At 41.2% G+C, this 13357-nt stretch overlaps 1 protein-coding gene across 1 annotated transcript in view; it reads left to right on the forward strand.

Moving 5' to 3' along the window:
- Positions 1-13357, forward strand: part of LOC137380165 (stabilin-1-like) — a 257422-nt gene that overhangs the window by 88860 nt on the left and 155205 nt on the right. Inside the window, exons 20-22 of the mRNA XM_068051908.1 lie at positions 7003-7101; positions 10514-10600; positions 11650-11761. Coding sequence (XP_067908009.1) covers positions 7003-7101; positions 10514-10600; positions 11650-11761 — 298 coding nt within the window. The remainder of the gene's footprint in view (positions 1-7002; positions 7102-10513; positions 10601-11649; positions 11762-13357) is intronic.

Genomic DNA, 13357 nt, shown 5'->3' on the forward strand with positions numbered 1-13357 from the left:
ATAGCACTTTTGCCTCTGAGTCAAAGAAGACCTGGGTTCAAACCCCAATCCAGAGGCTTGACATTTCAATGCAGTTCTGAGGGAGTGCTGCATCTTCAGAGGTGCCATCTTTTGGATCAGACATTAAACTGAGGCCTCATCTACCCTCTCAGGTGGATATAAAAAGTCCCATGACACTTTTCAAAAAGCGCAAGAGAGTTCTCCCACTGTCCTGGGCAAAATTTTATCTCTCAACCAACATCACTAAAACAGATTACCGAGTCAATTATATGATTGCTAATTGTGGATCTTGCTGTATGTAAGTTGGCAGTTTTGTTTGCATACAGTACAACAGTCCAGGCCAGTTTTCTTTTACTGTTGGACTCAGTGGAGTCTAAAATAATGCAGACCAGTTGAGAAAATGAGGATGGCCTGTTCAATGCTGGAGCTCATTTTCAGGTAAGACTACTTCCACACCAAGCCAGAAAATTGTGCCACAAATACCATGTAGCTACATTAGGCACATTAAAATCTCTCAAATAAAGGCACTGCTGTGGTTGAGTTCATTGAAGCCCATTATGATGTGCTGCCGAGTGGAAGGACATGGTTTGCACCTGTAAGCCTTCATATGCATTGACAATACCAGCTATGATGTTGTGGAGAGTTGTTGGGACAGGCCCAGTGAATTTATCAATCGGAGGTAGCAGGGAGGAAAAGCTGGCACAAAAGAGTGCACTACGCTCCTGTATCTTCTAGCTGTTGGTTTTAAAATGGCACTGGGGAGGTGTAGGAACAGCATACTCATGTATGGGGATGGTGGCATAGTGGCAGCATTACTGGACTAGTACTCCAAGGGTCAAGACTAATGCTTTGGAGACATGAGTTCAAACCCCACCATGGCAGCTGGGTGAAATTCAATTAATCAATAAATCTGGAAATAAAATACTAGTCTCATTAATAATGATCGTGAAATGACTGGAATGTCATAAAAACCCATCTGGTTCACTAATGCCTTTCAGGGGAGGAAATCTGCCGTCCTTATCTAGTCTGGCCTACGTGTGACTGCAGACCCATAGCAATGTGGTCGGCTGTTAACTGCCCTCTGAAATGGCCTTGCAAACCACTCAATTGTATCAAAATGTGACAGAAAAGTTGAATAAGCATAAAACCAGATGGATCACCTGGCATTGACCTAGGCACCAGGCACAACCTGCCCAGTCAACCCTGCAAAGTTCTCCTTGCTAATATCAGGGGACTTGTGCCAGAATTGGAAGAGTCATCCCACAGACTAGTCAAGCAACAGCCTGACATAGTTATATTCACAGAATCATACTTTACAGCCAATGTCCCAGATTCCTCCATCACCATCCCTAGGTACGTCAGGCCCAGAGATGGTGACACAGTGGTATACAGTCAGGAGGGAATGGCCCCGGAAATTGCAGGACTCTGGACCCCACGAAGTCTGAAGGCATCAGGTCAACCATGGGCAAGGAAACCTCCTGCTGGTTACAACCTAGCTCCCTTTAGCTGATGAATCAGTACTCCTCCATGTTAAGCACCACTTGGAAGAAGCACTGAGGGCAGCAGGCACACAGAATGTACTCTGGATGGGGAACTTCAATGTCCATCACCAAGAGTGGCTTGGTAGCACCACTATTGGCCGAGTCCTAAAGGACTACGGCAGGTGCTGAAAGAACAAAGAGGGAAAAACCTACTTGATTTTGTCCTCACCAATCTACCTGTCACAGATGCATCTGTTCATGACACTATTGGTAGGAGTGACCACTGCAGGGTCCGTGTGGAGACAAAGTCCTGAATTCACACGGAGGACATCCTCCATTATGTTGTGTGACGCTACCACCATGCTAAATGGAATAGACACAGAACAGATCTAGCAGCTCAAAACTGGGCATCCATGAGGAACTGTGGGCCATTAGCAGCAGCAGAATATTCCAAGACAATTTGTAACTTCATGGCCTGGCATATTCCTCACTCTACCATCACCATCAAGCGAGGGGACCAATCCTAGTTCAATGAGGAGTGCAGGAGGGCATGCCAGGGGCAGCACCAGGCATACCTAAAAATTCCTTCATTGTTGCTGGGTCAAAATCCTGGAACTCCCTCCCTATTAGCACTGTGGGTATATCTAGCCCAGATTAACTGCAGCGGGTTAAGTAGGCGGCTCACCATCACCTGGGGATGGACAAAGAAATACTGACCTTGTCAGTGATGCTCACATCCCAAGAACAATTTTTTTTAAATGTACTCAAATGGTCATGGATACTGTGTGGCATGGAGAGACCTAAAATTAAAGAAGAAGAAAAATCAAACAGAATTTTCTGAAGAAATAAACAAAATGGCAGCCTTTCCCCTTCAGCATCAAGAGACTACATCATCATGACTACTATACAGAACTTTTCCAACTTTTTCATGTGAGCAACCACGCTTTTTTTCCTTTTTTATGCTCATATGGGGTGAAATCATTCCAAGTCATGAAATATATTAATGAAAATTCCTTTGCCATTTTAAGTGTTTTTTTTGCTATTTCGTTCATTTATCTTTCAAAACTCATGTAATTTATCATTGTAATTATAAGCTTTTATTAGCATTCGTAAAGTTTAGTAATTAGTAAGTTGATTGGCCACTAAGTGCTTAGTGTAAGGAACAGTGTGTTAACAGCCAGCTTAAGACATCGGAGTTAAGGAAGATCTATAAATAGAAAGAACTAAAACTTTAGAATAAAAACATAAAACACATATCTGTGTAATTAAGAAATGTATAACTCTTAGTTGTAGATGGTACTAACATTTAAATAAGCACAGTAAACTGTAGTATAGATAGGAATTATTTTAAGTTAATTAAGAAAGTAATTAAAGTAAATAACATAAGTAACAATGGCAGGACAGGTGTTGTGTTGCAGCTGTGGAATGTGGGATCTCCTGGACACCAACATGATCCAGGACAAACACATCTGCAGAAAGTGTAAGCAGCTAGAGGGATTCTAGATCAGGATTATTGATCTGGAAGCCGAACTGGAGACACTGAGCAACATCAAGGTGGGGAAGAGATACCTGGACACTTTGTACCAGAAGATGGTCACACGCCTTAGAATAGGGTCATCTGTTTTGGCTAGCGGTGAGGGACAGGAGGGTATGCCCATGAGTGAAGCAGGTAAAAGGACCAAGCAGACAGTAGTGGAGGAGCCTCAGCCTTTACAATTGTCAAACAGGTCTGAAGTGCTTGCAACCTGTGTAGATGAAAGCGAGGTCTGCAGGGTGAATGAGCAGACTGGCCATGGCACAATGGTACAGGAAGCTGTTCAAGCGGGAGGAACTAAAAGGAAAGTAGTGGTAGTTGGGGACAGGGGATTGACACTGTTCTCTGCAGCAAAGAATGAGAGTCCAGAAGGCTGTGTTGCTGGCCGGTGCCAGGGTTCGGGACATCTTCTCAGGGCTGGAGAGGAACTTACAGTGGGAGGGCCAAGATCCAGTCATTGTGGCCCATGTGGGTACCAATGACATAGGCTGGACAAGGAAAGATGTTTTGCATAGTCAGTATGAGGAGCTAGGCACCAGATTAAAAAGCAGAGCCTCAAAGATAATAATCTCTGGATTATTACCTGATCCACATGCAAATTAGCATAGGGCAAATAAGATTAGAGAAATGAATGTGTGGCTCAAAGACTGGTGTGGTAGAAGTGGGTTCCGATTCGTGGGGCATTGGCACCAATACTGGGAAAAGTGGGGGCTGTAAAGCTGGGATGGCATTCACCTGAGCCGTGCTGGGACCAGTGTTCTAACAAGCCGCATAACTAGGGATATAAAGAGGGTTTTAAACTAAATAGTGGGGGCTAGGGATCAAATGTGGGAAGATCTGGTAAATCAAAGAGTAGAGACTAGGCAAGAGGGAAAGGTATTAATATGGAAAATGATAAACAGACCATGACAGGAAGGGACAGAATGTACGAATCTGAGAGTAAATGAGCAGATAAGACTAGCGGTTACGAAAACAATAAAAGGACAAAACTAAAGGCTCTGTATCTGAATACACACAGCATTTGAAACAATACAGATGAACTGATAGCGCAAATAGAAATAAATAAATATGATCTGATAGCCATTACACAGACATGGCTGCTGGATGACATAGATTGGGACCTGAAGGGTACATGACATTTTGGAAGGACAGGATGCTAGGAAAAGGTAGAGGGGTGGCTCTGTTAATTAATGATGGTATTAGTGCAATAGAGAGGGATGTCCTAAATTCAGGAAACCAGGATGTAGAGGCGGTTTCAGTAGAGATGAGAAATGTTAAAGCCAAGAAGTCACTTGTGGGAGTGGTATACAGGCCCCCTGACAGTAACCACACAGTAGGACAGGGTATAAAGGAAGAAATAATGGGAGCTTGTCAGAAAGGTACGGCGATAAACATGGGGGATTTTAATCTACATATAGATTGGAAAAATCAGATGGGTAAAGGTATCCTACATGAGGAGTTCATAGAATGTTTTCAGGATAGTTTCTTAGAACAGCATATTCTCAAGCCAACCAGGGAGCAGGCTATACTAGACCTGGTGCCCCTAGGCAGCAGCGATCATAATATGATTGAATTTTACATTCAGCTTGAGGAAGAGAAGAGTGGGTCTAAGACTAGTATTTTAAACTTGAATAAGGACAATTATAAGGGCATGAAAGCAGAGCTAGCTAAAGTGAATTGACAAAGTAGGTGAAGGGATAGGTCAATAGAAATGCAGTGGCAGACATTTTAGGGAATATTTCAGAATACACAGAATGGATACATTTCAACGAGAAAGAAAAATTCCAAGGCGATTCATGGTTAACTAAAAAAGTTAAAGATAGTATCAAAATTAAAGAAAAAGCATATAATTGCACAAATATGGGTGGCAAGTCAGAAGATTGAACAGAATATAAAAAACAGCAAAGAATGACAAAGAGGTTAGAAAGGAGGGAAAAATTAGAGTACAAGAGAAAGCTAGCTAGAAATATAAAAACAGATAGTAAGAGTTTCTATAGATATTTTAAAAAAAGAGTTCACAAAGAGAGCTTTAGTCCTATAGAAAGTGAGTCTGGAGAATTAATAAGAAAATAAGGAGACGGCAGATGAATTGAACAGGTATTTCACTACAGAGGATACAAGTAACATCCCAGAAATAGCTGTAAATCAGGAAATAGAAGGGAGGGAGGAACTCAAGAAAATTACATCACCAGGGAAGTGGTACTGAGCAAATTGTTGGAGCTGCAGGCTGACAAGTCCCCAGGTCCTGATGGACTTCATCCTAGGGTCTTAAAAGAAATGGTTAGTGAGAAAGTTGATGCGTTGGTTTTAATTTTCCAAAATTCCCTAGATTCAGTAAAGATTCCATTAGATAGGAAAGCAGCAAATGTAACTCCTTTATTCAAAAAGGGAGGGACAGAAAGCAGGAAACTACAGGCCAGTTAGCTTAACAGCTGTCATAGGGAAAATGTTAGAGGCTATTATTAAAGACGTTATAGCAGGGCCACATCAAAGCTTATTGTGGAAAATAAAAGCAGATGGTGTAGGGGGTAACATATTGGCATGGATAGAAGATTGGCTAGCTAATCGGAAACAAAGTAGGCATAAATAGGTCATTTTCTGGTTGGCAAGATATAACAAGTGGCGTGCCACAGGGATCAGTGCTGGGGCCTCAATTTTTTACAATTTTTATAAATGACTTGGATGATGGGACCAAGCATATGATTGGTAAATTTGCTGAAGACAGAAAGATAGGCAAGAAAATAAGTAGTGAAGAGGACATAAGGAGGCTACAAAGGGATTTAGATAGGTTAAGTGAGTGGGCAAAGATCTGGCAAATGGAGTATAATGTGGGAAAATGTGAAATTGTCGATTTTGTCAGGAATAAAAAAAAATCTAAATGGTGAGAGATTGCAGAGCTCTGAGATGCAGAGGGATCTGGGTGTCCTAGCGCATGAATCGCAAAAGGTTAGTATGCAGGTACAGCACGTAATTAGGAATGCTAATAAAATGTTATTGTGTATTGCGAGGGGAATTAAATACAAAAGTAGGGAGGTTATGCTTCAGTTATACAGGGCATTGGTGAGACCACAGCTGGAGTATTGGTCTCCTTATTTAAGGAAGGATGTAAATGCGTTGGAAGCAGTTCAGAGAAGGTTTATTAGACTAATAGCTGGAATGGGCGGGTTGTCTTATGAGGAAAGGTTGGATAGGCTAGGCTTGTGTCTGCTGGAGTTTAGAAGAGTAAGAGGCAACTTAATTGAAACATAAAACATCCTGAGGGGCCTTGACAGGGTGGATGTGGAAAGAATGTTTCCTCTTATGGGAGAATCTTGAACTAGAGGTCACTGTTTAAAAATAAGGGGTCGTCCATTTAAGACAGAGATGAGGAGAAATGTTTTCTTTCAGAGGGTTGTGAGTCTTTGGAACTCTGTTCCTCAAAAGGCAGTGGAAGCAGAGTCTTTGAATATTTTTAAGGCAGAGGTAGATAGATTCTTGATAAGCAAGGGAGTGAAAGGTTATTGGGGGTAGATGAGAATATGGAGTTGAGGTTACAATCAGATCAGCCATGATCTTGTTGAATGGCCAAGCAGGCTCAAGGGGGCAAGAGGCTTAATCCTGCTCCTAATTCATATGTTTGTATGTTCATATGTTAACAAAGGTGTTATAATAATCAGATTAATGTCTGACAGAACAATTTCATGTAAGTATACTAATATCACATCCACAATTTCAGCCCATTGGAAGTTATAGAAAGTAAATGTAAAAACTGCAATAAAGTGCCATATAGTATAAAGGCACACATACTCCTACAGATGGATTATTATATTTATATCATTTGTGAATCTAATGAAGATAAATAATTTGCAATGTTCCATGGTGATTGGGTGATTATGTTGCCTCAGGATTTAAATATTACAAATAATCTTTGCTTATCTACTATTGATGTGAGGTGCATGATTTGTACAGTAACTTTATTTATTCATAGCACACCTTTTGTATCTGCAGGAAACGTATGAAAAAAATTGTGTATATGATTCATCAATTGATGATGTTATCTATAGTAGGAGCTTCGGCTGTGCTCAGCACTGCAACCAGACTGTGATTGTAAGTATCTTAAATTGCGTCATGTCTACAGCAATGAATTAATGATTTACGAGCTGCACATTATTCATCTGCCCTTGTGTATTTAGAAATTACATCATTTGGGGATTTAAAACAGTACAAACATTTCAACAGCATTTTGTAATGCAATAAAACAAATATTACTGATGTGCTAAAATATTGTTAAATGATAACCTCAGACTATTATGCTGATTAAAGTAAGTGTGCTATTTTGTATTTGTTGGAAGTTGGAGTATCATAAATGAGTTTTGGAATCATGATTGTGAGGCACTGCTCCTTGGAAAGCTCAGGATATTGATGTCCGGTCATTGCAGTGTTTTTATTGGCAGGTGGAGTGCAGTATAAAATGATAGTGCTGTTATTGCAGAACACATGATTTCCTTTCAGTTTGTGACCAGTCATAGCTAGGTCAGAAGCAAAGAGCAGGCTGCTTTGAATTATCAACAGCTGTTTCATTTCTATAAAGGTTATAGAATCATAGAATTTCCAGTGCGGAAGGAAGCGATTAGGCCCATCATGCTTGTGCTGGTAATATTTGCTCTCCATCAGGAGCTGCCCACACTAATCCCATTTCCTTGACCTTTCTCCATATCCTTTATATTCCTCCTTTTCAAATACTTCTCCACTTCTTTCATAAATGATAGCGTTTCTGTCTCAATATTCACGTGTGGTAAAACATTCCAAAGTAAATTTTTCAACAATCCACAAAGGGTGGAGAGCCGTGCAGACAGTGCTTGTGGGGAAGCGGGAAGGGGGAAGGGGAAGAGGGTTGGGAAATTAAGACCCTCCCTGTACTTACCCGATTTTTAGTGCACCCAATTTCTTAATAGGCAATTTCTGGGCCAAAAATGAGGCCGCGCTTCCAGCATGCGCGTCCCTCACTTTAATTGTATATTTATTTACATTAGACCCCTCGCCCGAACTTTGAACTGGTGGTGAGGGACTGCCTACGGCGTATTGCTTACCCAGTTGAAATGGGTGCTTCGGGGATCCTGGGGTCTGTCCTATTCAAGAAAGTCTCTTAAAGGTAGGTAGATATTAGTGTTGTATGCAGAATTTTTTTTTGCATCTTCTGGTAAACATTGTTGCATGTTGCTGGGAATTCTGCCATTTTTGCATTTTGGAGAGTATTGCTGCCATTACTCCTCTTCAGTAAAGTGATACATATGTGCGTTCCTTGCCCATTTGCAAATGTGCTGGCTGCTTCTGATGGGCAGCAAATAGAGGTGGAATGGCACTTGAGGCATTGTCCGTACCCAAAACATATCTGGGCTGCAGTTCACAAGTCCCTGCACATATGGACATGGACACACCTGGACATGTTCGACAGGACCTGGCTCCCTTACCTCCACTTCCTTCTATCTGTTACCCTCCACTATCTTTCTCCTTAAATGCTCTCCTATATTTTCTAACGTACATCTCTCTATACACCTCAAGTTAACACTGTGGATTGCTGTGCCCCATTCCTATACCTATTCTGGCCCACCTCCATTTTATGATTAACTAGTCCTCCATTGCTCTGTTTATCCTTTCAGTGGGGAATTTTGTTTTAGGTGAATTCATTCTGTGTGTAGGGCTTCGTACTGCCTTGGCACTCATCCCAATAGCATAGAAATCCAGAGCCAACCCTTCAGCATCCATCTTGACATGCACTGATGTGTCTGATGCACTTCTCCTCACCTGGCCTCACACACAACATTAGGAATAATCCTGAAATGACCACCTGCAATCTAACACCTAACTTCTCACACTTCCTTTGTAAGGCCTCCACGCTGATCTTCCTTACGTCATTGGTTCCAATGAGATTAGGGTATATTACATCGCCAATTTAAGAATAATATCATTGACATCATTTATGTGATGTGAACAGGCATCACCAAATTACACTGGTGCTCAGGCTATAATGGGGAGAGGTAGTGACTGGAGTTGGAGTCCTATATCTGCTCTTAAATGCTTAACTTTTACTTCACTGGATGCTTATACTGCTGCTGTACTTCCCTCAGATTGCAAATAGCTGGTGAAACAGTCAGAAAATATCAGAATCATAAACACATTGGAGGCAATATTAGCTTCTGGCAATAATGTAAAATGGGCAATAATAGATTGAGCTGATAACAGCTCGGCCGATTTTCATTTCCATAATATTGCCTATTTTAAGCTATCACCAAAAGTTAAATTTATCCACATTCTTTTTAGAATGTGTTTATGATTTCACTTGAGATAGTGAACACAGGAAATCTGTCCATTATGTTTATGATGTCACGAGCATGTAGTGTGACGGGAAATTTCTAAGTATTAGTTAGGTTGTTAGCCTGGATAATGGAATAGACAGATAGGATATGGGATCATGTCCATGATTCCCATGTGGTGTTTCCATCGCAGCCAAGTACTGGGGGAGGCAAGGAAGGGAGTTACTTAAAAAAATGGAAGGAAAACAGGTGGATGAGTCACCTGTTGGGTCACTAATCTAGCAACATTGCCATTGCATTGTCATTGCCAGAAGCTGGAAAGCAAGTTGCCCATCTACCTTCTTGTTGTGTAAAATAGAGAATGTAAAGAGCAGAAAACAGCTGAAAAATGGGGAAAGTTTTAACCCACCCCACCATTAGGAACAGAGTAGTTGAAATAACTGTGTGAACTTACCAAGCTATTCCTACCCAATTCCCTTCCATTGCCATCTTACCTGGTCCCTATTTTAGACTGCTGAGGTGTCCAGTTGTCTCAGGCAGATGCCTCATTAATATATACTAATAGAGGTCCTATAATGTCCATAGGATGTTGATGGCATCTTAATACCCTACTGAGCGGGCAAACAGTTCAGTAAAACCTGGCAGGGAATAAGAGGTGGTCTTCTAAGGTAAGTCAAAGATTTTTCTTAGTGGGGTCAAGAGGAGTTCCTGCGGGCTCCAGAAGGAAGGTCTGGGTGTCTGCTGCCTTGTGTGCTCCCCCCTTTTCCCCTTTTCACCCCCAAAATAGTCTCTATCCCTCCCTCCGCCCACCACCCCCAACCCCCCTGTGATTTATCTTGGTGCTGGCAGGTGGCCTCTAGAACCTGCAATTTTGTCCTGCTAGCTACCTCTTGCTGCCCATTTCGAGTGGGCAGTTGGCCAACAGGATGTAAGTGAGGCCTGGCCATTAAAATCATCCGAGGCCTCCCATGGAAACTGCTGGGTGAGAAGGCTATCAGCTCCCTCTCCTCTCCCCAATCCTGGCTTCCAGGACAGGAAGTTAAAATGCACCCCAATATGTTTCTGTTGGGAGGAAGGAGGAGGTAACATTAATGTACAATAATAACATACATTAATATTCAATATACAATAAAGTATGATGCCACTGAGGAAATCTCTGTGATACTTTAAAAAGTGCTTAATCTGATATTTTTGTTTCTGTATAGAAACCAGGATGCTGTAAGGGGTTCTTTGGTCCAGATTGCAAGCCTTGTTTAGGTGGTTTTAAAAATCCATGTTATGGACACGGACAAGTAAGTTGCTGGAAAATTCAGTCTAAACTAATTCATTCTTCTATTTCAGGTTAATAAAAAGTGACAAAAAATTCTATGATGAAATGGTACACTAATAATCTTACTTAATAAGTATGAGTAAACCTGCAGTGACATTGGACATTACTCACTTTGGGGTGGAACTTAGTCTGGATCCATTAGAGGGTATAGACTTGGTGCTGTGTGACCAATGTGCACCCAAAGCAAGAGGCTCGAGGATTGATAGAAATTGATCCTCAGACCCCATCAGCATATGAGGTGCGCTGTTCTCACTTTGGCTTCCAGTCTCCCGCCCCAAAGTTAAAATTCTTATCCCTGTACAGCTTCACCCCTCACTTTCTCTTTAACTTCCTCCAGCCATACAACCTCCATGTACTCTGTGTTCCTCTGACTCCAGCCTCTTGTGCAATACTTTCTCCTTTCACTCCACCATTGGTGGCTTGGCCTTCAGACATATAGGCCCCATTCTCTGTAATTCCCTTCCTAAACACTTCTACTCCTTTGCCTACCTCTCATTCTTTGAGATCCTCCTTACAGTTCAACTCTGTTTTCCAGCTTTCAGTCACCTCTTCCTAATTTCTGCTTCTTTTGTTCAGTGCCCCTTTTCCTTATGCCTCTATGAAGCATCGTAAAGCATTTTTCTATGTTAAAAGGCACCATATTGTTGTGTTGTAAAAGACCCATTGGCAGTTGTGACAGAGACCAGGCGAGGTCCTCAACCAACATTAATTCCTCAGTTAACTCATTTTTGCACACGTTGGGTGCTTTGTTTTCTTACATAACAACAATGACTACATTTCTGTTGTAATTAATTGGCTGTGATGAAATTTATGAAATCCTGGGGATGTGAACGGCACTATATAAATGCAAGTTCTTTTCTGTTACCCAGATAAATAGATAGATAATATTTCAAATGTCTCACTTAAGCTAAAACTGCTGGAAATATAAAGTGTGAAGGAGTTCATTAAAAATTTTTAAAAAGCTCCTCTGAAGGTTGAACAATAATAAATGATTAATTTTGTTCTTCATAGTGCACTGATGGATTAGAAGGAGATGGTTCATGCAAATGTGATTCAAACTTTAAAGGAATTGCCTGTCACATTTGTTCTGGTCACAACAAACATGGTGAAAACTGCAGCCAAGGTCAGTGAGTTACAAAAATCACCAACAGTGTTAACATGGATTTGCAATAAGGAGAAAATGTGATGTAATTCATATTAGTGTTCCACTTGCATTCTTTTGTACTTTCACTTTTTAAATTGTAGAATTTTTAACATCGTGGGCAGTGCATAATTTGTGCCAGCTAACACATATAAACTGATAGGAATAGATATCAGGAGAGTCATTTTAACATAGCCTACCAGGCAGGAAAGCTGCAGGAATGGTTTTACATCCTCTCCAATATTACTCTCCAATTAAAAGCGAAATACTGCGGACGCTGGAAATCCGAAACAAAAACAAGAAATGCTGGAATCGCTCAGCAGGTCCGGCAGCATCCGCGGAAAGAGAAGCAGAGCCAACGCTTCGGGTCAGTGAAGGGTCACTGACCCGAAGCGTTGGCTCTGCTTCTCTTTCCGTGGATGCTGCCGGACCTGCTGAGTGGTTCCAGCATTTCTTGTTTTTGTTTACTCTCCGATTGCTACAATGGACAGTAAAATTGGGCAGAGTGTAAAGCCAACATTGCAGCTGAACTCAGCAGTTGCCCAATGGGTGGGATAGGTTACAATTGCCCCAACTTTATTCATTTTAAATTAGCTAGTTGTCGAGCAGTATTTCATCACAGTGACTGTTATAAATTATAAGGAGGCATCTTCATAGAATAACTGTGTTGCCTCCGATTGTCCAATATGTGCCGGTGGTAGGTGACCCTCCCCACTGCTGACACATTCAGTACTTGGAAAATGACCCTCAGATCTCATTTGATGCAGATCTCATACGACTAAAAATCAATCAAATGTTTTTTGTTCCAGAATAAAATCCAGTTCCAAGATGAATGTGCTGACAAACGGGACATCTTTAAAGGACAGTAGTACAGCTTAGTCAAGCAAAGGATCAGAGCTTTTTAAGTTCACTGAATTATTTTACTCTAGTTGTTTTTATGGAACCGGCAGTAAATACTATAGCTTTTACTCCATTGTGGAAAAAATTCTATTATCTTTACACATGCCATTTTAAACATTGTACTTAGTGGCTAAGGCGTAAACGTTTGGGACATTTAATGTAACGCAGGTCCCTTAGTCTCACTGCCCACGAAACAACCTAATCTCTTTCTGCTAACCAGGTTTGAGTAGACTACTGGACAGACCCCACTCCAGATACAGCAGACCAAGACTTTAATCAGATTAATTAACTTAGATCAGACAACTACTAAGTTTCATATATGTGTTAGCAGAGTCTGCTGCTTTGATCAGTTGCCTCTTCAGGTCAGGCAATATAGGGGTAGTTTTTTAACTTTCTGAACTGATGCAAAAGTGGCATTGCAGACCTTTTATAGAAACTGGTCAAGATTCACTTCCATTGATTTCAATGAAAATCGAGCAGTTTCTATAAATGGCAAGCTGCTCTGCAAAGCCAGTTTTGCACCCAAACAGCAAGCTGAAAATCTACTCCCCTCTTTACGAAGAATCACATTACTAACTTTGCTACAATATACATTTCTTTTGTTCAGAAAGGAAGTGTGAGCAAGTGGCTGCATGGAGTTTGTAGCTGCATTCATATCTGTGATATTGACATGCATCT

The sequence above is a fragment of the Heterodontus francisci genome, chromosome 19 (genome assembly GCF_036365525.1).
Source record: "Heterodontus francisci isolate sHetFra1 chromosome 19, sHetFra1.hap1, whole genome shotgun sequence".
NCBI lineage: Eukaryota > Metazoa > Chordata > Chondrichthyes > Heterodontiformes > Heterodontidae > Heterodontus > Heterodontus francisci.